At 40.0% G+C, this 26,482-nt stretch overlaps 1 protein-coding gene across 1 annotated transcript in view; it reads right to left on the bottom strand.

Annotated features, from left to right (window-relative positions):
* The window catches only part of COL1A2 (collagen type I alpha 2 chain), an 83,022-nt gene extending 69,805 nt beyond the window's left edge, over nucleotides 1–13,217 (bottom strand). The window contains 6 exon segments of the mRNA XM_030200610.1: nucleotides 3,449–3,505; nucleotides 6,544–6,618; nucleotides 8,131–8,166; nucleotides 8,657–8,665; nucleotides 9,299–9,309; nucleotides 13,007–13,217. Of these exon segments, the coding sequence (XP_030056470.1) occupies nucleotides 3,449–3,505; nucleotides 6,544–6,618; nucleotides 8,131–8,166; nucleotides 8,657–8,665; nucleotides 9,299–9,309; nucleotides 13,007–13,076 (258 nt within the window). The 5' untranslated portion in view covers nucleotides 13,077–13,217.
* Between the last annotated feature and the right edge of the window lie 13,265 nt (nucleotides 13,218–26,482).

Genomic DNA, 26,482 nt, shown 5'->3' with positions numbered 1-26,482 from the left:
ATATGTTCCTTTGCAAATGGCTGCTTGGGCCAAAGTATTCATGGGATATGCAAGAATTTATATGGTTTTGAAAATTATTCCCTATATATATAGGGAACAATTTATAATATTATATAATATTATGTCCAATGACATAATATTATATTGGGCCATATGCACACACACACACTTTTGGGTCCCTATTCACTTTTTGTGCTCCATTCAGGATCTTTATTCATGGTCTTTTCTACCTTGATCCCCAGGCTGCCCTTCCTCAGGTCATCTATCCCAACCTGGCTTGTCAGAACTCCATGGAATGGTTCTGTTTGTGGTGATAGTAGTGGGTTCTGAGTCATGAGTGTGGATACTGAACAAACACATGCTACACAGGCCCTGCCTCCTGCACAAAACTCAGATGCAAATGGGTGCACCATGTGGCCTGTGAATATACAGTGATTTATTCCTTGCACTCACCCACAAACTGCTGCTATACTCAGGAATAGCCCCTTTATAATCCCTAAACTGCTTTGGGGAATGGGGGGGGGGGGGGGGGAGGGGGAAGGTAGAGGAGAAGGGAAGAAGGGAGGGGAAACAAAGGCAATATGGAAGTGAAGGAAGATGTGGATTTAGGAAGTCTGGGAGCTATTGAAGCCATATAGAGAACAGAATGTCTACTGAGAGGGATGCAGACCATCAGCATCCCACCCACATCTGCAGGCCTGCTTGTGACCCTGTGCCCTAGGCATGTGCCTCATCTTGCCCTGCCTAATTACATAAGCCATGGGCAAATAATAGGGAAAAAATCCTCAAGAATTTTTAGACTTAAACAGAACATGAAAGGAATTTCTTTCTATGAAAAGATTTTATAAAGTCATGATAAATGATGTACTTATGTAGTTTAATTTGAAAGTGACCTAGATCTGATTAGTTGGATCTATAAACTGTGTCATTTAAGATGACCTATAAACGGTGTCATCTTAAATACTAATTATAAAGAAAGAAGGACAGACCCAAATGACACTGGATTAAAATATGTCACCTAATTTCCATGAGTTCCAGTTTTAAATTGGGAAATTTGGTACATCACAAAGAAATGACAAGAAGTTTATTTGAATGTACAGCTAGAAAACACCAAAAAGTGTAGAGAAGAAACACTTACTACAGATCATTTGCAAAATTTCTTTAACCTCAAACTGAACCTCTCAGGAGATCTAAATTTATTATATACACTTATAAGCTGAGCCTCTATAAGTGGAGGAGTGGCCTAGTGGTTAGGGTGGTGGACTTTGGTCCTGAGAAACTGAGTTCAATTCCCACTTCAGGCAGCTCTTTGTGACTCTGGGCAAGTCACTTAACCCTCCATTGCCCCATGTAAGCCACATTGAGCCTGCCATGAGTGGGAAAGCACAGGGTACAAATGTAATAAAAAAATAAGGCTTGTTGTGTCAATATCTTGCAGCAGAAAGGAAGTTCAAATTAAGCCATAAGTGTTCTTTATTAATTTTGTTTCCCAAGGGAGACTATGAGGGTAAACAAACATTCCATGAAATTTGGAGCAGTGCTATCAAATAATGGAGCCAATATTCAAATACATGGGATATCCCATGGCTAGAGGCTTGCTTTGTGGGAAAATTTGCTACGGCTAGAAAGGATTCTGTAGCACATTTTTTGAGTGGAATTTTACTATGAGGCCCAGCAGAAAAATCTTTATTTATTTATTGATTGCAAAATCTGGCATGCAAAAATGATTTTACATTTTAGTTTTCATGAAGTTCATTGTACTTGCTCGTTAATTTTTAATTTAAATAAACAGTCATGTATAGCAGCCTACACTCAAAATTTACTATTGCAGGCAGGAACTGTAGGCATTAAAATGTACCAAACTCTCAACATTTCTGGGTTTCTGCATGTTTAAGTGCACTTAAGACCTTATGTTCAAGTTTCTAAACCATTGTATGCCACCTTTCAAGTGTGGCAAAAGAATGGTATTTCTGCTTCCTGATCTTGGGAATTTATATCTGATTTATCAGAATCACATTTAAGAACGGCACATACTGTTCAACTGATTAAATATCCAGCTCCCAAAGAAAAAAGTAATCTAAAGTGTCCAATAAAGTGGATGGGTTGCTAATGTAAGAAAGATTCAATGGGACAGATGTTGCCAAATCTAGATGTTGAAAACTACCAACATGTCCAATTTCTTAGGGTAAACGAAACATGAAAATCATGTTTTTAGAGTAATTCTATGGAATAAGCCTCATGAATTGTCATTGTCTATATCCAGAAACTTGAACCACTGGTTTAAAAGTTTTTTAGATACTATAAAGGCAGATGTTGGACTAATGGAGGATTATACAACCACTAGGTTTTAGAGGAACATCAACTTTTAGTCTTTCAACTGATAAACATGATCAAAGATGGTTCAATCACTTTTTTGTTTTTCTGAACTTTATAAAAATGTTTTTTGAGAAGAAGGTGAAAAAGTTATTTTAAAGCCTTGAGGTTAATAAATCCACATGAAAATGGTTTCATATGAAGAGGGCTTAAGGTACTATATCAGTCCATTTGTACCTGTTATAGAGCTAGGATGAGAAGGGGTCCATATTTAATCCAGGTAGACTCTGTTTTCTCTGCTATCTGTTTTACCTTGTATACAGTGCTTTGAAATTAACATCCCCCCCCCCCCCCACCATTTACAAAGCCATGTGGCAATGACTACGCAAGTGAATGGGCTGTGTTGGCATTAGCATGGCTTTGTAAATGGAGGGGGGGGGGGGGGGATGGTTGGCTTTATGGGGAAAGGAAGCTGCTTTATAATTTGGCTTCTGATTTTACCTTTTAGCCAACAACCACAATAAAATATCCCTGGTACAGAAAAAAAATGTTATTGGATAAACTTTCCCTGTAACTTTTCTATCTCCCCCCTTGCCTGATTGGGATTCTTCACACCTTTTCTATTTTGATGACTCCTATGAGACACAAATGTTCTTATTTGATTCCAGCAGAGGAGATATCCACCAATAAGACCTGCACCGCAAAAATATCAGTAAACCGAGCCCAGTCCTCAGGACATACCCAGCCAGTCAGGTTTTCAGGATAGCCACAAATAGAATGGCATACAAAGTACGTAGTGCATGCCAATCTATCTCATGTGTATACATTGTGGATATCCCGAAAGCCTGACTAGCTGGGAGTGTCCCACGGACTGGGCTAAGAATCTTTGTTTTATACCCTCAGAGATCCCTTAATTAGCTGGAAAATAAACACTTTAATTTACAATTTATAAAACCTTAGAAGCACTAATGATAGTGAAGTGCACAGTCAATATTTCACACAGTGCACGCTTTTCTATTCTGAAACAGATTGCGAATACATTTTGAGCGCATGAGAAAAAAGTAGAATGCAAAATTATGATCTCTGACATACACAACATGCGCATTAGATTTCAGAAATAAGAGCGTTTGCCTACCATGGCTCCGGCTTCAGGCATTGCGGCTTTGGAGGGATCATACTGAGCTGCAAAGTTCTAAACAAGAGAAGAAAGTTGGAATTTGAGCATCTCAGAACTGAATTAACATTAGTAAGTATAATTATTAGAGCTTACAGATAAATGTTATGCCTTACATGCCTTTAGAATGGCAAGAGCTTTAAAACTTTGTCTTAAATCATAGAAGTACAGGTGATGCTAAATAAATAACCAGTAGGCCCTGCTGTACTTGTTGTCAAATTCAGGCTATAGTTATGCTAAGCAACACAGGCCTGGTTAGCCTTTTAGGGGCTGCTAAAGAGATATATAATATTTTGAAATTAATCAATCAATCAATGAATTAACAAAGAACATATTTTATTTAGATTTACAAACCACGTCCCTCAAAAGATTGCCAATCCATGCAGGCTATCCCAGTGCTTCATTACCAAAAGGATGGCAGCAAAACATCAGGCCAGTATGCAAGAAGTGGTGGTTACAACCCCAAACCAGCTGCGGTATGACTGAATTGTACTTTCATGAAGATGTGAGGCAAGCACTGTCACAGAATCACCCCCACTGTGATATGTAAATAATTAGATTTGCTAAAGGGCTCAAGTCTATCTTGATAGAGTGGTATATTCTATGTTTCTTAAATCCCACTCCAGCACAATGGACCTTTTCCTGTTGTTGAATTTTGAAGTAAGAGCCACATTTCCTTTCATAGGACATGGTGGACAGAAGGTTTGAAAACAAGACTTTAAACTCTGACTTCAATAAGATGCCAACACTGTCTAGGCCAGAGATGGGCAACCTTGGTCCTCACAGGCCGCAACCCAGTCGGGTTTTCAGGATTTCCCCAATGAATATGCAAGAGATCTATTCGCATGCACTGCCTCCATTGCACGCAAACAGATCTCATGCATATTCGTTGGGGAAATCCTGAAAACCTGTCTGGGTTGTGGCCCTCGACTGCTGGTCTAGATATTTTCCTCAATAAAGTGTGTATAAAGACAAGCAGCCATATTCAGAAAGTACTTTTCTTCATTCTGTGTGTACAGAAAAATCTTTATTGAATGAAACCCAGAGGGTAATTTTATAAAATAGTGCCTAGGCAGGGAATGCAATAATGTGCCCTTATTCGTCTTTATAAAACTGCCTTCTCAAAAAGCTCCTGAACAAAACTTGCACCTGTTCCGAGGCAGGAATAACTTTGTGTACATGCTACAAAGAATCAGCACTTCTGTACGTATTCTACAAGATATATGTCCAAATGCCGATTCTACCCTGCTCCCCCTGTTTTCTACCCCTGGGAATGTCTATGTACATATCACACAAAAGTAGGGGCTATGTTTCCGTAACACCTACATTTATATATGTCTACGTAGAGTTATTTTATGAGCATCTACTCTAGCATGTACAAGTTCCTGTACACACTCAAGTGACTGACAAAATTACTTACATTGTGTTAAAAAACTATAGAACACAACCACTAACAATGATGATCAGCATCACTAAACAAGGATGGCAGCAATTTCTGGAGTGGCTTTTATATCCTACTACTACTACTACTTAACATTTCTAGAGCGCTACTAGGGTTACGCAGCGCTGTACAGATTAACAAAAAAGGACAGTCCCTGCTCCAAGGAGCTTAGAATCTAATGGGCGAAACGTCAAGTAGGGGCAGTTCAGATTTCCTGAATAGAATGGAGGTTAGGTGCCGAAGGCGACATTGAAGAGGTGGGCTTTGAGCAAGGCTTTGAAGATGGGCAGGGAGGGGGCCTGGCGTATGGGCTCAGGGAGTTTATTCCAGGCATGAGGTGAGGCGAGGCAGAACGGGTGGAGCCTGGAGTTGGCGGTGGTGGAGAAGGGTACTGACAGGAGGGATTTTAACAGGGGGTCTTGAATGCTTATCTAGCGCAAGGCACTTGGCAATGATTCATTAAAGGTTTGTGCCAGTGTTTTCCACATTGACAATAATGAGGCCTTTATTGATAAATCTAGCATACATCTTTATTAAATCAGTCCTTGGAGCGCACCCAGTATGTCCGGTTTTCAGGATATCCGCAATGAATATGCATGAGATAGCTTTGCATGCACTGCCTTCTTGGTATGCAAATCTATCCTAAGCATAGTCATTGCGGATATCCTGAAATCCCGACTGGCTGGGTATGTGCCAAGGACTGGGTTGATAACCACAGTTTTAGGGCCATGTTTACTAGGGTGAGTTAGCATTTTTAACGCAACTACAATTAGTGCATGCCATAACCATGTAGGCACCTATAGAGATATTGTAGGCGCATATACGGTTAACGTGTGTTAAAAATGCTAGCATGCCTATAACGTGGCTTAGTAGACGGTGCTAACTCTATTTCTCTATTCTGTTTTAAGGGGTCTATTGGATCCCTGATTGAGATGCTCTGATTGGAAATAGTCCAAGTTCAAATTATGGAACTGGTAGCAAGTGCGACCCAACCACCTTAGACTCTGATTTGCTGAGATCTCAGAAGTCATATAGAGTCAAGTTTGGGACCTTTAGCATAGGGGAACGTCAGCACCACCGTATAGTACAGGGACTGGAATTAGTGCATCGATAGGTTCCACTCTTTCTTCGCAGTATGCACGAAAGTAGAATCCTCAGTACTCATTATACAGAGCTTCTAATAGTAATTTAACTCAGCACTTGACTAACCATGGGATACTAAGAGGCTCATTTTCAAAGCACATCGACTTACACATCGACTTACAAAGTAGCATATGTTACTGTGGAACTCTGTAAGTTGATGTGCTTTGAAAATGAGCACCTAAATATCCTTGACACAAGTACAAAAAGGTTCATTTCACTCTAATAGCTGGAATCTGAAAAGGCTTCCCTAATCTCTGATTCAATAAAAGTAAAGTAAACACCTAAAAATAATACATCAATTCTAGTTTCTTTGAAGGGAGAGCTGTTAAAAATGACTCAATGATTAGATTACCATTCAACATACTGACAATAATTTTAAATAAGCTTTAAAAGGATTGTATACTACATACGTTTGTGATTTTTACTGCTGAACTTTGTTTCAATTTAAATCATAAAAGTTTTATCCACTTACTCCGCCAACACCAGGGGGACCAGGTGGGCCGGGTGGACCATCTTCACCATCTTTGCCTGGTGGGCCTGCTGGACCCTGCAATTAAAATGATAAATCTTAACGAAGCATTATTTGTATCAAATGATGGTTCCTTTATTAATCCGTGAACATGGCATGCTCAGAATTTGTAATGGTTTCTCACATTAAAGAGGCTTGCTTTACACCTCTTTAATTTCTGCTATAAGCCAAAGCTATTCTTCTCATTTAGGGTCTTGTATCATTGAAATAAAATATTCATACTCCATGGGTGTGATGATTCTTAGTGCTATAGCAAACAGTAAATCCACCAGAACAAGTACCAAACAGTAGAGATTGGTCAGAAGGAGTTGTACCAGTAATACTTCCCCAGTTACTCTGTAACATGTCATAGTATTTTGGATTAAAGAAACTGTCTACACAGCCCATTTTCTTCTATTGCATCGGATTAACTTAGGGCTTCTTTTACAAAGCTGTGCTAGTGATTCAGGTGTGGAAAATGTAATGAAGCCCATTCAGTTCCTGTGGACTTTGTTGCATTTGCCATGCCAGAATCACTAGCGTGACTTTGTAAAAGGAGCCCTTAATCTTCGTTTTAAAGTATATGCAAACTTGATCTCCTAATATGCATCTAAGGTAAAGTATTCCTAAATCAATGTGGATAATGTGGTTAGATAAGAGTGTATATGCATACTCATATGATTTATAATCCACTAATATGAACCAATGAAGGTCATTGTGCTTTAGAAAGGTTTCTTGCTACACTACACCTCTTCTATTAGCTCACTAGCCTAGTGGTTAGTGCAGTGGACTTTGATCCTGGGGAACTGAGTTCAATTCCCACTGTAGCTCCTTGTAACTCTGGGCAAGTCACTTAACCCTCCATTGCCCCTGATACAAAATAAGCACCTGAACATATGTAAATAGCTTTGAATGTAGTTTCAAAAACCTCAGAAAGGCGGTATATCAAACCCCATTTCCCTTTCTCTTCTTTACTCATGTAGAGCTTGAGAAAAATCAGTAGGTTATAAAAGCAGGTGCCATAAATCAGTCTCATCATATCACACTTTGAATATGTCAGGTTTGAAATTTAGGAATTCAAGTTGCTTTTTAAGAGGATCGGTCTAGATTTTTTTTTTTAATCAAAAGTAAAGCGATAGGCCAGGATAATCAACTCTGTTACTATTTTAGGAATGAGCTGTGGGCACCAATATGGTTAAATACCAGGAAAAACTATTTGCATCGTAGAAATAGCAACACAAAATGTGTATTACTGAATACATTAATGTTAATAGATCAAATGTCCATATTTATCTAGATCAAAATGTGTATACACATTTGGTTCACTCAGCTCCAGAAAGGATGCAGATTCCCTGCACAATTCTAATCAGCCTTAGTCCCTTGTTATAAAAATGAACGTATTATTTTACTGTCAATGATTGTGGTTGACTACCTAATAATCAACAATAATTCTGCTTTCTGAATCCACTGTATTTTTAATCACAGAGCTTATTGGAAAAGATGATAAGTTCAGTCAAATAGCAACAACAGAATGGGAATTGAGTTCCTTACCCTCTCCCCCCTTGGGCCTCTGTCTCCTCTGGGACCCTGTGGGAAAGCAGATAAAGTTGAAGAACTCATAGGAATAACAAAAACAAATCCTAACTAGTGTTTAGAATCTCAGGGCATGTATATATGGATATAATGACACATTTATTTGTTATAAACACCATTTATTATGGCAGACCTTATATGGGTTATTGAGCAGAGCTACTTTTGGAAATAATGACAATTTATTATAATGGGATGTAGTTAAAAGAGGTCAATTATAACGTAGGCACCATATTCCTATGGGATGCAAATAAATGGAACTGAATGACTTTTTTAAATCGCATAAAAATGTGCAAATGTGTGCAGATAGGTAGTCTCTTTAAATTACAATGTTTCATAAATTCTCGTAATCAAGATTATTCTTTGGCAGTTTTATATTTTGCCTGTTTTTGTTCCAGAATCATCACAATATTTTATGGCAAATTAGATGATCTATTACTATCATACAGCAGTAATAGATTTAAAAAAAAGGGGAAAACATGCTTACCCTCCGAATCTGAAAAAGATACAAAACAACAGAACAAGGTGTTATTTCTTGCAGCCATGGTTAGAATTTTCATAACAATTCTAACAGAAAAAATAACAAGCAGAAATAGATGCGCCTATCATATAATTTTAAAAGCCTTCTCGTAAAATCTAGTTAGATTTCAAATGTCAACATTCTGAATTTAAAATTCTTAACATGTATACCAACTTCTACAAACATATAACTAATGTATACATGTTTCTAATCTTATTGGAACAACAGCAATACGTTCACAGAATGCATCACACCTGAGTCCATCATGAGCCTTCTGAAGCATGGTCGATCAACATGGCATCCTTGGCTTTCAAATGTTGTATGACCACCTTGATCTTACTATAATTACCAAAAATTCTCATATTCACATTTTGCTGTTATATTGTTTTCCTTTTAGAGGGCAGTCCTGTGAAAGGCTGGCCCATTCTGGACCTTGGGGGGGGGGGGGGGTGCTCTGGTAGGCATTCCCTATTGTCCCTTGAAAGTCATGGCCTTCAAATGGCCCTCTCCGGGATAAATTTAGAAGGGTAAATATTTGAGTTACTGAAATCTAACTTTTCCCCCAAGAGGCTGAGCATTGTGGAAAAGATGAAAAATAATTATACTGACCTCATTTTCATCTGCAGAAGAAGAAGGGAAAGGAAGAGAAGTATAATAAATTAATTAAGGTGATATTAACACTGAGGCCCACATTAATTACAGATCTTCATATTTCATACTGCAAACAGTGCTTTAGGAATTTGGACTTTGACAAAGAAGGCTAAACATAGAATCACAATTCATTCTTTTTAAAACATATGCACTGTAAACAGAGTACGTTGAACAAATTTGTGATATTTTCTCAGATTATACAGTTAGGTTAGAACAAATTGTTTTCTAGAGTCTTGTACGTCAGGCTCAGTCTCTGGCTGTTTTCAAGTCTAGGCTTAAAGCCCACCTCTTTGCTACTGCTTTTGACTCCTAACCATGACTCTCTTACTCACCACCCTCACTTATCACCCCTACCACTGCAATTTCCCCACCCCTAGCTGTCTGTTCGTCTGTCCAATTTAGATTGTAAGCTCTGTTGAGCAGGGACTGTCTTTTCATGTTCATTTGTACAGCGCTGCGTAAGTCTAGTAGCGCTATAGAAATGTTTCATAGTAATAGTAGTAGTTACAGCTTTCCCTGTAATAGGCAGAGGCCTACTTCTGGATCACCATAACTAAAATAAATACTAGTGCTAACTCTTTTCTTGCAAGCAGTTTTGACAAGAGTACCAAATGAAAAAAACCTCCTGTAAAATAAAACTCTTGGATCTCTAGTTTTCAAAGGAAGCAAAATGTAAGTTCAAGCAACGGTACAAGTTGCACATTAATCTCTGCCAGCTATGTTTGCACAATTATTATACGGGCCTATCTGGACTTACAAATTATGAACTAATCAAAAAGGAACTGTGCCAGTGACCAAGATAAGCAAAGAGCTTAGAGAATTGTCTCAGCATTTGTTTTGATCCCTTGAAAAAAGTTTATAACATGCACATTTCAGAATGAGTCAGAAACGAATGAGTCAGAAACGAATGCTGTTATATCACCTGGATCTGTGTATAAATTTCTCTTATTAAAGTTTTCGTGTCACACAGACGACAAAAGAAGTAGTATATTTGAAATATAAGCCAGTGGTTGCAGTTTATAAATAAATCAATATCAATGGACTTCCAAAACTAACCAACTACTTTGTGAATAGAAGCACCATAATTATTTCTGCTTTAACTAAGAAACCATACATTGTGGTTTAACATGTAGCTGATTATTATCATCTATGTCTAATTAATTAAAAAATACATGCACCTCACTTATAAAATTCACCTGCTTTGTGTCATTTCTTTGGCAGTATGCCTTTACCAGATGCATGAGGTGAAGTGGTATTTTGGGGGTGGGGGGTGGGGATGAAATATGAAGCCTCAGATTAGGCCTTCCTCCTTCCTTCCTAGATTTTTTTAGGTGCTTTTGATATATAAATATATAAAAATGTTCTCTGTAGGTATGTGCCTGTATACAAAACTTGCTACTATTTTTCTGGACCAGCTGAGGGAGTAAATATTCTATGTACATCAAGTTATTTTCTATTGCTGAACAGCTAACCCCAACAGAAAGCATTCCAGTTATGGATACTAAAATGGAGGTGACATGTGAGCCTATACCAAATACCAAACACCAAACAATTACAACACACTAATTTTATCTCTTTCCTAATTCTATAGACCATTACATAGCAAAGTGGATCCTTATTCTGTGGACTATCTTAATGTTAATGCTATAATCCCGCTATCATTAAGGATGCAATTAGGTGTAAGAGCAAACTCTTTAATTAACTTTAATATTTGTGTAAGTTCTTAGAGTAATTTTCACGCTACCTGCACTGATGCAAGTGTTTCTTGCGGCGTATTACCTGTGGACTATCCAGCAATTTTCAAAGGAATGTCTGCAGGTGCTTTTCCTTTGAAAACAGCCTCAGCAAAAAGTTTCTGCAGGCACATGCACCAGCTCTGTCTTCAGGTATTTCTTTGACTAAACCTGCATGCATATTCTTGAAAATTAAAAAAAAAAGCATGCACACTGTTTCAATCCCTACCCTAATCCTAAGTCTGGGAATGGCTCTGCTAAATGTGAATACAAGTATGTGTGATATGTCTACTTGCACAGAGGGTAGGCAGTTTCCTAAATGCTCAATTCTATTTTACCTACAGGACTGGCTTTGGAAATTACCCTATATATGATTCACACTGGAGCAGTCATATACTTATGTACACATGATTCAATAATAGATGTGCACTGGCAGGCCCATCCAGTCTACGTTCCCTATCGACTGGAATACTGCAAAACCTTTCAGATCTAATCTTTTATCCTTCCTCATTTTTCTTCATCTTGACTTTTTTTTTTTAACTGTGTATCTGTTCAAAAACAGCCCTACTAGTTCTTTCTGGAGTCTATAATTAGGCCTATATATCATCATTTCAACTAGAAATGGCCAGTGTACATTAGTAATGTAATGCAATGTATTGTATTGAAAAAAAATCTATTGTAAATATCTGCTTGCAATTATTCATCAGAGTGCTAGTATTATTCCACAGCTCCAATGAAGACTTCCAATCATGGTGTAACAGCGACACCTACTGGTTAGCTAAAAGTGCACATGTACTTGATTCTGAAGGGAAAAATTCTCAGGCAGAGAGGACTGTTACCCTGGGAGGGCAGGGCTAGGTGGGAGGGGATAGTAGGGCAAAACTCTAGGTAGCAGAGCATGGAATTAATGGAAACCAAGCCCCATTGGGGGCTGATTCTGATTGAACCTAAAGACCCACCCCCCAAAAAAAGCATTAAAAGCTCCTGAGTCAAAAAATGACTGTTTTTAGAGAATGCGCCACCACTTCTTTCTTGTTTGAAATATGAAATTTCAGATGGAAGGCTTTTATTATATGTAAAATAACACTAAAAGAAGGCAGCATTCATTACTTGGAGAAAAAAAAAAAAAGAGGTACCAAATTTAATTTCTCGTTTACCATTGCTCGATACATTTCCTTGTTGATCAGTATTTTAGTTGTGTAGTATTATATAGTCATTTGCTTTCCTCATCATTATAATGTTCTGATGTATTAAAACGAAGTAAAAACAGTATATTTTATTCCAGGATTCTATGTTGCCATTTAGAGCACACACAGATGCATCACTGGGTGCTAAACTCATTAGTTTACAAAGCGGTTACGTGTAGGGCAGGTTTTACCCACTAGAGGGCACCTCATAAGCAACAAAAAAAGACAAAAGTTGTACAACGCCCTGAAGTTACAGATTTTACAAAGTTTCAGCAAGTTATTATTTTCTGCATTGTTAAAAACGATTTACTAGGGATGCGTTCTAAACTATCAATATTTTAATATGCTTTACCTATGTTTGCTGCTTATTGTTTCTTTCTTTTTAAAGATATAGATTGGCTATTCAAAAGTGCAGCAGTGACAGCCTGATTTTTTCTACATGTACAGTTTTGGAGTGGAGAGAGAATAAAAACTTTCAGAAGATTGCTATCTCTATTAACGTAACCCCCCCCCCCCCCCCTCACAAAACAAAAAACGTTTAGCTAATCCTTGAAACAGAGATCATAAAACAAACAGCTTCCACTCCCTCCCCTTTTTAGCACATTATCTTGAGATCTGCTCAGTCGCCTCTGGGAAATTTCAACTTTAAGAGTATTAGATGCTCCAGCCCTGGAGCCGTGGAGTACTGAGCACAGAGGTCACCCACATTAAAAAAAAGTTTTAAATAAAAAAAATCAGAGACTTACATTGGCATGTTGCTAGGTATGAAGTTACTGCAAGCAGCAACAAAATCCGTGTATCCACAAAGCTGAGCATGTCTAGCAAATAGACATGCAGACTCCTTGTGAAGCAGAGCCTGGCCGGTTATATTACCTATAGGTTACAGGCATACAGATGTGATGAGTAACTCCAGACTTAGCAGAAACCTGCTGCCGTGATGCTAAAATAATAAAGCTCGATCAGCCCTATTTATATGGCAGGAGGTTCCCTGGGCTGCATGTCATCTTGCAGCCCCCAACCAATGGAGCAAGGGGAGAGCTGCAGCTTCACCGCCCCAGAGTCAGGGCAGGGGCATGTGCTCCTCCTTATCTCCTGCCTTCCCCAGCACTGCTGGCAACAAAAGCCTGCTGGTGACGAAGGCAGTTGTGTTAAATTAGTTCCATTCTTTGAGGACGTGGCCACTTTGAGGCTTTAAAAAGAAAAGGAATCTATTTTTTTTATCCTTTCAGATTTTGGAGGGAGTTGACTCCAGACACCAAGCTCTCTCTGGATGACATGGCAGTGTGAGCTTTAGGAGTGCTTTTCAGTCTAGGAGCTGTCCAGGTACTGCTTCACTGGTGTGACCTGCTTCTCCTTTCTTGGTTCCCACTTTTCTCGCCTCTGATTCTGTCCTTCTGCCCTCTTTCCCCGATCCCTTTCACCAGACCTAAACATTTTTTTTTTGTTTTTGTATCTCTTCTCTTTGCTCTTTTAATCTCAGCTTTGATCTTTTCAAAGACCTTGCAGCCATTCTAGTGCCCCGCGACTCTGGCCATCAGCACTCTTTAAACACCAGCAGCATATCCCCGTCCTCATACTTGGCCAAGTTTCTGGAAACAATCCCTCTTTTGCAGATTAAGAAGAATGGATTGTGGAATCGTGTTATGTCCAGTACATTGTCTTCTTTTTTTGAATTTTGCTTTCAAATTTGTGTTGATTGGGAAGTTGTGTGTAAAGGTGCCACCAGGAAGGCAATTTTGAAAGCCACTTCCAGGTATTCACTCAGGCAAATCGACAGTGTGAAAATTTTTCACCTTTTTCCCAAGTAAAAGTACATATGGACGAACAACGTATATACTTTTTTCCAAAGGAAATGGTCAGGGGAGGCACTGATGAGGGTAGTTTTGCAGGGAAATAGTATCCACAGAAAAAGCAGGTGCAAATCTCTGTAGATACTTTTCCACAGGCAAAGTCCAGTAGTAAAAACACCCATCAACTTTGCAAAGCTACCAGCAGATACTGAAAATTGTTCTCATACTGCATGATGATGGAGCCACGTTGGCTCCTAAAACATTATTAGGAAAACATGGTGCTTGAAAAAAATAAAGAAGAGAAGTCAGCAAGGCTTTATGAGGAGAATCCAGCCCTCTCGGTGCTTGTCACTCCCATGTCCCAAGCATCATCAAGGATCATTGGAAATACTAATTTGAATATGCAAGGACTGTAGCTTTGTTAAGACCATCAGGCAACCCAAAATACTAACCACCCTTTGTCATCAGAGATACCTGCCTGCCATATTCCAGAGAAATAGGCAACCCACCCCAACAAATTTCCCAAGCACCACTGGGAGGAGGCCTCTAGCTTCATACCTCTACCATAATCTAGACTGGGTCCTCATTGGTTGTGGCACCCCCCCCCCCCTCCAACAACCAGGTTACCATCTTCCAGTGCAATTGTCCTCAAGTCACAGTGCTGGCTCAATTCATACTAAAGGAATGAAATCACTGAATAGGGTGGGTGGGAGTGGGGAACTCACACTTAACCCGAGTTTACTGAAAGGAAAGGAAGGACTTTCATAGCAGTTCCCTCCTTTTCGCCTTAGTTGAGAACCACCACTCTATTGCATCTTGCACAGCCTTTAGCCAATCAACAGTGGGCACCAAGCCCACTATGTGGTTCAGATTTCATTGTGAGGGGCCAAGGCATCACTAGGGATCATCATGTCCTTCCCATTAATAGTCACAATGTGGGAGTGCCTGGCCTCAAGGCTGGCAGCTCAGCTTTTGCTTAACTGCCTCTCACTTTACAGAGAGACACTTATGCTATGTTGTTCCATCAGCACTCTTCACTCACACATCACAAACGCCACCAGTAACCAGTACAACGATCAGTTTGGATAAACAAGGACCACAGCTTTATTAAGACTACCAGACAATCCAACACAAAATACCAGCCCTCCTTTATCAAGAGGCATGGAGACTTACCCGCCATGTCCTAGTGAGACAGTGCCTCCCTAGTCCAACTGGAGCCATTGGCATGGGTTCTTCTAGCTTTAGATTCCCAACATATCTCACTAGGGCATGGCAGGTGAGTCTCCTTGGCTCTTGCCATACCAAGGTAACTATCTCCCAGTTCAACCTATATCAGAGGAGTTGCTACCACCCAGCAAGTGGCTCTTTCCTTTCAAATTAGGCCACAAAATTCAGTACCTACCACTGATGTAGAGAGCAGTGTTAAATCACAAGCTCCCACAATAAAGTGTGGTTCTTTGCCTACATATCTTCCAAGGCCTGCTGCAGACTACTGAAGAAAAATTCAGTGGCATTATGTGATTAATGAATCCCATTGGCTCTGAACAACTGCTACTACTTAATTATTTCTATAGCACTACTAGATGTATGCAGTATTTTCTCTGTCCCTAAGGGCTTACAATCTAAGTTTTGGTTCCTGGGACAATGGAGGGTTAAGTTACTTGCCCAATGTCACAAGGAGCTGCAGTGGGAATCAAACCCAGGTTACCAGGATCAAAGCCTGTTGCACTAACCATTAGGCCACTCCTCCACTCCATTTCTTTGACCATCCAACCAATAGTGGCAAATCTTCATGGCCTTCTGTGCCTGCTCGAGTCAATGAACCAATTTGTTTATCTTTGCATAGTCATCATTCCCATGATGGTTGTCTGCCGATGTAGGCCCTTAGGGTAATCTCAGGCCAACAAATCAGTGTGCTAGGGGTTCACCTTATCAAATGAGGAAAGCCCTTCTGTCCCTCAGCTCAGTGAAGTGTCACCTAGTCCTTTTGCACAAATTTTTAACTCCCTCAAGTGCACCACTAAAATATCTAACCCAGTCCAAGATCCCATCTGTGACTGTCTCATTTTATGCTGTCTGAACTGCACTACTGATATTTCATGCCAAGCCAATTGCAAATGAGGTCCATAAGTTTGCAACTGGACGCAACAGTGTACCCACAATAGAAAGAAATTGTCTATGACTCAGAACATTTGATGTTGGCAGCTTGTCACATCCAGTCTTATGAAGCTGAAAAAAGAAGCCCAAAATATACAATTTCCATTCTTCACAGTGGGTTGTAGGTAAGCATACTACTCAGAAGCCCCAGACTTCTGAGTACCAGGACACTGAATCCCAGCTGGTGTCACAGTGGTGGTCCCCATTGACATTTGATGCCCTTCCCAATCAAAACCTACTGCCACCATCTCCTTCTTGATCCAGTCCCCCAATCCATTCCCTTGATCTGATCCCATCACTTAGATCATAAATTCCACCTCCCAATATATCCATATCCATTCCCCCCCCCCCCCCCCCCCGAGCCCTGACCCTTCACCAACACTGAAACCTGCCTAGGACTTACCTGAAAGTTGCCATGGTGGTCCAGTGGGCAGATTGGAAGCAGTCTTATAGTACTACTGCTAGGGGACATCTTTTCTTATAAGCTGAAAATCTCCTTATATGGAAGGATACCCCTGGTGGTAGTACCGCAAGCCTACCACTGGGGGACATTTTAGATCTGGCATAGTCCCAGAGTAGAAGCAGAGACTGCAGGGCTGGGATCAGACAGGGATGTCGGTCTGAATTGGACTGGAGAGTGTTGGTGGATCAGAGTGGGAGATATTCTGATGGATGGAATTAATGACTGGAGAGTGTTGGTGGATCAGACTGGGAGAGATATTCTGATGGGTGGAATTAATGACAACAGGTAGGATCAGATTAAGGGGATGTTGGGAGGGATTACTGATTTTGGGAGGATCAGTTGGGGGAGATGGGAGTGGGGTGTGTGCCACTGTAGCACATCTGAAGACAGTTGCCATAGTACTAGACTGGTATTACTGTAGCTGCACCGAATGCCTCTTTTAGAGGTAGCATTAGGAACAACTGCAGTATTGGCAGTAGTGACAGCTAGTACACAGTGGAGGAGTAGCCTGGTGGTCAGAGTAGTGGGCTGACAACCAGCAAAGCCTAGTTCAAATCCCACTTCTGCTCCTAGTGATCTTGGCCAACTCACTTGACCCTCTATTGCCTCAGATACAAACTGACTGTGAGCAGTCCAGGGACAGGGAAATCTCTAGTGTACCTGACTGTAACTTACCTTAATCTACTACTGAAAAAGATGTGATCTAAATCCAAATAATAATAATGATAACATACACAACCATCCTGTTGAAACCACAGAAGTAAGTCAATACAATCACAATTCCTATACTGAGAGGTTACAAGTTACCAAGCATAGTTGTCTAATGGTGTTTTCAGTTGCTGTGCTCCTGATGCTAGGATCCAAAGAGTGGACTGCTTTAAATGAGTTACAGTGGTGCCAAAAATTTATGAACCCAAAATATAACAATGAGAGTTACAGGTTCTAACATACTTACCCCTAGGAAACTCCCCTCACATAGGAGGAAGTGAGTTGTGATCTCCTCCTGTTTTTTGCAGTTCTTAGTCACAGCCTGATGATGTGAGTTGCTCTGATTGGTCCTTTGAGGATAATATGTCATTCTTTAATTAATATCAGAGCAGTTTAAATCCAAGTGTATGAAACAGGGAGAGCAACAAAAGGACCACAAAACATGCCAGCTTGATTGATTTTTAGGAATGCACCTGTGCTGGAGCTTCCATTATATGTTGCTCTTGGAAAGGTTTTATTTGCAAGTTCCTGAGTGCTTCCTCCTTCTGCTGATCATCAACATCTGACCCTTGTTTCCCTTCACATATGAAGCTGTTCTGCCAGCCCTGACCTTATCCTGCTTCCTGACCACTCTTTTGCCTGCTATTTTGGTGCTGTTCCTGTTCTACTAAACCAGTGTTTCCCAAGCCTGATCCTGGAGATATCCCAGCCAGTCAGGTTTTCAGGATATTTACAATGAATATTCATGAGAGACATTTGAATACTATGGAGGCAATGCATGCAAATCTGTCTCATGAATATTCATTGTGAATTTCCTTAAAACCGAACTGGCTGGGGTGCCTTCAGGACCAGATTTGGGAACCACTGTACTAGACTTTCCTGTTGGGTCTGATCTTGGTATTCCTGCACACTGGCTTATCTCCTGCTTCTTTGCTGGTGACCGGGGTCACTCTGCCTTTGTGGGGTACACCTCTGGCTTGTGGTTCATGCTGGCAGTCTCCAAGTACTAGAGAGCTTAATCTGAAGGGAAAGGGGGCTTTTATAGGTGAAAATGCACAACCGGTCCAGGGTCCCTGGTGTTTCTCATGTTGTTTGACCCAGCTGTGATGATACACTTCTCTAACTGAAACCAGTCTCTTCTTATGCTATAAAAGGATATAAATTAAACAATTCTGTATTTCTTGAAACTCAGTATTATACAAAATAGGAACAATAAGAATAATTCAGAATCAGTGTATGTGAAGCAATGAGTGAACCCTTTGTACAGCTAATGTACAGCTAATTAGCTCATTAGAATCAAGTGCTTAAGTAATTGGGTAAAAATGAAATCACTCTGCAGAATCTGCTTCAAAAGTCTCACTGGGGAGATATCATTTAAAGAAATAAAACAGTAATTTGGCATGACTTGGTTTCGGCATCCTATTCTATGCCTTCTGCATTAAAGCTAGTGAGGAAAAGAAGAGTAATTGATGCTCATTTGCCTGGATAGGGTTATAAGACCATTTCAAAATCATCTGGAGCTCTACCCATCCACTATCAGACAGATAGTCTACAAATGGAAAATGTTGAAGATTACAGTGACTGTACTCAGGAACAGTCTCATTCACTCAAAATCACTCCAATGCAAACCAGAAAATCAAACACAAAATCACTAAGAACCCAAATTAACATCTAAAGATCTGCAGGTCTTTCTTGCCGTAGCAGATGTGAAGATTCCAGTGTCAGCCATCAGGAAAGAAATGGATAGAAATGGTGTTACAAGAAATATATACTTGAAGCTGGTACTTTTTCACACCAGGATATTTATTGCTGATTCTAATTCTTGGATTTAAAAAAAATATATCCTTTTTGTCTGAGCTATTTATTCAATGGGGCTTTCTTTCTCTCTTACCAGGGGTTGGATTAAGATCTAATCATGTTTTCAGAGTAAATTGTGCTAAAATACTGAGTATTCTATGGATTCACAACCTTTTTCTCAGCACTGCATCGTGGCCTAGAACATACCTTTCCCACACTATCTCACAATTTGTTTGTAGAATTTGTTGATCTCCAAATATCCAGAGCCACCACCACCAGACAGCTCTTGCGCACCTCAGAAACCCTTTAAGACTCTGGTCAAGGCACAATGCACCTCATCCATTGGCAATAAATCCCCAAAGCCATGCCTGCTGCTGAACTGTTGAATAATGTCAGATCCTTACTGGATACCAGAATCTCTGGCACAACTACTGAAAGGATCCAGAAATGTTGCCAGCATCCAAACCTACAGTAGATGCAGTAGGCTTTTCACAATCACTTTGCTTATAAGAACATAGAACATAAGAGTAGCCATACTAGGTCTATCTAATCCAGTATCCTGTTTCCAACAGTGGCCAAGCCAGGTCACAAGTACCTGGCAGAAACCCAAATCGTGGCAGCATTCCATGCTACAAATCCCAGGGTAAGCAGTTGCTTCCCTATGTCTGCCTCAATAGCAGATGATGGACTTTTCTTCCAGGAACTAGTCCAAACCTTTTTAAAACCCAGATACGCTAACCATTGTTACCACATCCTCCGGCAAAGAGTTCCAGAGCTTAACTATTCATTGAGTGAAAAAATATTTCCTCCTATTTGTTTTAAAAGTATTTCCATGTAACTTCCTTTAGTGTCCCCTAGTCTTTGTACTTTTGGAATGAGTAAAACATCGTTTTACTTCTACTCAATCTACACCACTCAGGTTTTGTAGACCTCAATCGCATCTCCCCTCAGCCATCTCTTTTCCAAGTTGAAGAGCCCTAACCTCTTTAGCCTTTCCTCATATGAGAGGAGTTCCATCACCTTTATCATTTTGGTTGCTCTTCTTTGAACCTTTTGTAATTCCACTTTATCTTTTTTGAGATACGATGACCAGAACTGAATGCAATACTCAAGGTGTAGTCGCAGCATGGAGCGATTCAAAGGCATTATAATATTTTTGATCTTATTCACCATCCCTTTCCTAAGAATTCCTAGCATCCTGTTTGGTTTTTTGGCTACTGCCGCACACTGAGGAGAAGATTTCAGTGTATTATCTACAATGACACCTAGATCTTTTTCTTGAGTGCTGACCCATAAGGTGGACCCTAGCATCAGGTAATTATGATTCGGATTATTATTTCCAATGTGTATCACCTTGCATTTGCCCACATTAAATTTCATCTGCCATTTGGATGCCTAGTCTTCCAATTTCCTAAGGTTTTCCTGTAATATTTCACAGTCCGCTCATGTTTTAACAACTTGAATAGTTTTGCGTCATCTGCAAATGGAGGGCCCCTTTTACTAAGGCATAGGTACCTACTTGCGCCCAATGTGTGTCGAATCAGAGTTACCATATGGCCCTTGCGGTAATTTCAATTTTGGCGTGTGTCCACTATGCAAGTCTGAAAAATATTTTTTATTTTCTGGCATGCATAGTGGACATGCGCCAAGCAGTATCTGATGCACAAAGGTCATTATCGCCCAAATTCTTTACTGCTAGGCAGGGCCGCCGAGAGGGGGGGCAGGGGAGGACAAAATTCCCTGGGCCCAGCGGGCCTCCAAGGGGGTCCAGCACCAGGGTCAGGCTGTCAGTGCTGCAGTTCCCGGTCTCACCTGCCTGCCTCCTTGGCTCCGGGCCCCCTGCATTCGAAGCGGCAGTCACAGATCCCCTCCCTTTGGGCCTTCCTTCCCTGTGTCCCACCCTCACAGAAACCGGAAGTTACATGAGATGGGGGCGGGACACAGGGAGGGAAGGCCAGAAGAGAGGCGATCTGTAACTGCCGCTTTGAATACAGGGGGCCCGGAGCCGTGGAGGCAGGTAGGTGAGACTGGGGACTGCAGCGGTGGGGGGGGGGGGGGGGTGGCAGTGGCTGGGGGAGCGACAAGGGGCGGTAATGGCAGGGGGAGTGACGGGGTGCAGCAGCGGTGGGGGACGGAGGCGGGCGGCCTTGCCCCAGGCCCGGCCTAGTCTCTCAGCGGCCCTGCTGCTAGGTCTATGGCTGGGAGTAAGGTCTCACACCCAAAATGGATGTGTGGCAATTTTGATTTTGCCGCACATCCATTTTCGGGAAAAAAAGGCCTTTTTTTACAGGTGTGCTGAAAAATGATTCTGCACGCGCCCAAAACCCACGCCTATACTACCAAAAGACATTTTTCAGTGCGCCTTTGTAAAAGGACTCCTTAATCACCTCATTCATTGTTCTAATTTCCATATCATTTATAAATATGTTAAATAACACTGGTCCCAGTACTAAACCCTGTGGTACTCCACTGTCCACCCTCCTCCATTGAAAGAAATTTAACCACTTAACCCTACCCTCTGTTTTCTCTTCAATAACCAATTCCTAATCCACACCAGTACCTTGCCTCTTGTCCCATGACTCTTTAATTTTCTCAGGAGTCTCTCATGAGGAGCTTTATCAAAAGCTTTCTGAAAATCTAGATACACTACATCAACCAGCTCGCCTTTATCCACATGTTTATTCACACTTTCAAAGAAATGAAGCAAATTGGTGAGGCAAGACTTCCCTTGGCTGAATCCATGCTGACTCTGTCCCATTAAACGATGCTTGTCTATGTGTTCTGTAATTTTATTCTTTATGATAGTTTCCACCATTTTACCTGGCACTGACGTCAGGCTTACCGGTCTGTAATTTCTCGGATCACCCCGGAACCCTTTTAAAAAGGATCACCCAGCAAATGTTTAGGTTTGCACGTTGTTGATAAACACTTTCTTCTGTGAACGGTGTAGTATCTACTCATTCCTATATATGCTTTTTATAATTGGTCAGGTCTTTCCCCTAAGATGTGAATAGCCATACCAATAAGAATGAACAGATTGGCACAACACATCCATCAGAATTATCAGACATTTTCCATCTTTTGGAAGAAATGTGAATTTTAATAGAAAATAGCCATGTATGTTTTTAATATTGTTTAATATATTAGGCATGACCATTGGGGACTTCCATACAAAGTCACGTCCCATGTCTCCATAATCCACCCACTTGCACACTTACCCACTGTGTGCAATGCCAGAAGATAAGGATTATATTGCATTACATTACACCGAAACCTTCTATTCTGTAATAACCTATTCAGTTCCATGCAGATATCATAATTAACAGAGTACCAGAACAGCCATCTGGGAATTTACAAAAACTAAAAACAATACCCGTAACTGGGAGCCAATGCAACTCATGCTAATAAGGAGCAATAGACACATTCAATCTTAAAGAAAAAAATTGTTTGCAACCTCTTCAAAGGAGCATTAGTGCATCCAATGTATACCACATTGCACTAATCTAAATTCGATAGTAATAGGGATTGTACTATAAGTCTGAAAGACTGTTGTTCAAAGTTTTTATGAATGGATCTTAATAATAAGAAAGAATATTTTATTACCTTATTAACTTGATTAGCCACGTCAATTTACTATCCACTTCAATTCCTAAGACCCAGGAAGAAAATTCAAATTTAAATTGCATCTTATTGATGGAAAAGTTTTCTTTACCTTCAATCTTTTTTAAGGCGCCCAACAAAAGAAGTTTGTCTTCTCCTGGTTAAGCTTTAATCGGAATTCCTTTGCCCAATTTCAATAATATTGACACATTTTTGAATTTCACTCAAGATATCCGTATATGCTTTAGGAACTGGTAAAAGTATAGTAATATCATCAGTATATATGTAAAAGAATAATTTCAACTATTCCAAGCATCTCCCTAATGACTGTAGCAGGACATTTATTTATTTGTAACATTTATATCCCACATTTTCCCACCAGTTTGCAGGCTTAATGTGGCTTACATTTGCCGTAATGGCGGTTGCCATTTCCGGGTAACAGAATTACAAATGGTATTGTGTTAAGGTGCATACATACATGGTAACATACATGTAACATAATATATATGGAACAGATCGTGGTATATATATATATATATATCATGTGCATACATACATGGTAAAGAGGAATACATTATGGTATTGCATGAAGGTTCCTGAGTAATAAATTGGATTGTAACGTACATTAGGTCATCGACTATAGAGAGACTCTATTCGACATGAGGTTTAAAGTGGTAGTGCTCGATCATTAATAGCAAAGAGGTTAAGCAGTCATGTGATAAAAGTTTGGTTTTGAATAGATGGTGTATAATGTTATTATTTGGTATTTAGAATGGATGTTTATGGTATGCCTTCTTTAAAAGATCTGTTGAATAACATGGGGGAAAGAGATGAGCCCTGCAGTACTCCACAGAAAGATACCCAGCTATCCAATAGAACACTCTGCATTTTAACTCTATAATTCCTACCCATCAAAAATCCCTTAAATCATTGCATTACTACACCAGATACACCAAAACTATCTAGAAATGCTATAAGAATAGATTATAGAATGATCTACTAGGTCAAATACATTAGATAGGTCAAACTGGATAACTACTGCATTTTGACCTCTGCTCAACATGTATCTCCCTCAAGTGACCAATGCACCCAAGATGGCTTCTGTACTATGTTCCTTTCAGAACCCTGTTTGTGAATGATGCAGCAAGTCAAATTTAGACAAGTAATCTTCTAATTGCATCACCACCCAACCCTCCATGATCTTTATCAACAAAGGAATCTATAATTCACAACATCCTGTAAATCACCCTTAGAGTTTTTTGGGATGGGTGTTAGAACTATGCTACCACCTGCTTCTGGAAATGAGCCCTTACTAAGACAATAATTTAGCCAATCCACTAGAAGAAAATAAAAAGCAAGAGAGACACTGTTCATTAAGCTAAAAGGGCAAATACCCAAACAACAAAAAGATTTTGCATACCATTTCATCAAATGTTTAGTCATACTACAATCTATATTTTGGAAAACTGCTCCCTATCCACTGCAACTTCACAGTCTATGACTAATTCAGGAATATCCAGACCATTAACTTGTGTTCTTAAAGATAATACTTTATCCTTGAAAAAAAACAGTCAGGGGTGCGTGTTTTTTGCTGCGTGCCGGACACTTATTGTACCTCGTCTAGAAAAAAGGGATTTTTAAAAATGCGCCAGAAAATGGACGTGCAGCGAAATTAAAACCAGCATGCGTCCATATTCAGCCTGGGACCCTACTGCCACCCATTGACTTAGTGGAAAGGTCTCGCACGCTACCCGGGCAGTCAACATGCAGCTCATGCCAACTACTGTTTACTTCCAGGTAGGCGCCCTGTGGTAGAAAATATTTTCGACTGTGTGAGTTCAGTGCACACCAAATTTAGAATTACCACCCGGGGCACGAAGAAGCCAGGCAGTAATGCCAATTTGGCGCATGCTGGATGTGTATAGGCCCTTAAGCGCCTTTGCAAAAGGACCCCTCAATAAATTTGGCGATGGATAAGAAAAATGATCAGATCTAGTTAAATGATCTACTTCAAACAATTTGCTAACTATGCCAAAAATCTAATGTTTCCCTCCCTATGATCTTTGAATATAATTCTTTCCTTTTAGATAGAATAGTCTGTTTATATTTGTGAATCCCATTCTTCCAAATTATTTTATTCTCCTCTGTAAGATGTTTCCTTCATATCCGTTCCCATTTTCTGACAGCCCATTTCAGTAACTTCAACTCCTCATCAGATCACTTATCTGATTCTCTCCTAGTTGTCAGTGGGGCAATGTCATTCAACAGTAACTCACTAACTCACCTCTTTACCACTGCTTTTGACTCCTAACTCACTTACCCTGTCCTTTTTCCTCACCTCTTTATTCCCTTACCCTTAATTGTTTTGTCCGTTTACCTGTCTTATCTAGATTGCAAGCTCTTTGAGCAGGGACTGTCTTTTGTGTATGGTGTACAGCACTGCGTATGCCTTGTAGCGCTATAGAAATGATAAGTAGTAGTAGTATTCACATTTCATTCAAAGAAAAGATTATCGTCTTTCAGAATATCTGAAAAAAATCAAATCATCCACTTTATTCCAAAATTTAACTTGATCAATCTTGCCCCTAGTAATTTTCAACTGCATATTTGCCTTATTTACTCTCTTTTTCTCAATCTCTCTCCATCTAATTGTAAATTTTACCAAGTCGTGATCTGACCAAGGTACTGGTTTACAAGATATAACAGAAAAGTTACAATCTGGAGAATTAAGGTGGACTAAAATATCCAATAAGTGTCCTTTCTCATGTGATTTCCCCAAAGTCAAAAATGTTAAACCCAACCAATCCAAGGTATTAAAAAAGTCTTACGTCTTAGCATCATCTATTTGATCCAAATGCAAATTAATGTCTCCTAATATTAAAACTGAGCTATAATTAACCACATTGCTGATGGCCATTTTCCAAGTGGACAATAAGATAGTAGAAAGCAAAATTTATCTTTAAAAGCTTCATCCTAACTTCACAAGCCAAGATTTCCAATTCAAGGAGACTTACTATATATCTAACCATTAAATTTAAAAAAGCCCTATAAATGATAAAGTAATCCCCCTCCATGTTTGTGTGGCCTTGGTATATTAGCTATTTTATAAACCAAAGGACATAATTCATTTAACGTGGGTTCGTCCTTTACAGTCAACCAGGATTCTGATATAAATAATAGGTTTGTTTGATGTTCATTTAGCAAATCTTTAACTATCTCTATCTTGTTGAGTACAGAATTTATATTTATATAAAAACATGGAATAGGATTAAATGAATCAGAATCATAAGTTTGTAGAGACACTCTCTTCAAATTAGAACAGTTCCTTTGGGAGAACAAGATAAGAGAACATAGCTAAGCAGTTCTGTTCTTTACCTTCTCTTATTCATTGAAATTGACTCCTTTGTTGTCTATGCCTAAAAGGATGGGTAAGCAGCGTGTTGGCCCAGCTGTACCAGCGTTACCTTTGGTGGGACCGATGGACCGTTTTGTGGTGGCCGGACGCTTTTCAGGTCTGGATTCCTCGCTGTTGGAGGGAGCGGTGGGAGGAGATCTGCTCCCCCAACTTGAGGACAAAATCTCTCTCAGCCCCGATGATTGGAGGCCTCCGCTTAGGCCGGCGGTGGAGCTGCGACAAGTTTAGCAAACCCCTTGCCTTGACGCTCAGGGAGTGTTTCCTGTAGCGGGGTCAGGTCATAGCATTGGTC

This window comes from Microcaecilia unicolor, chromosome 1 (assembly GCF_901765095.1).
Source record: "Microcaecilia unicolor chromosome 1, aMicUni1.1, whole genome shotgun sequence".
Classification (NCBI taxonomy): Eukaryota; Metazoa; Chordata; class Amphibia; order Gymnophiona; family Siphonopidae; genus Microcaecilia; species Microcaecilia unicolor.
This window is presented reverse-complemented; position numbering and strand designations above follow the sequence as displayed.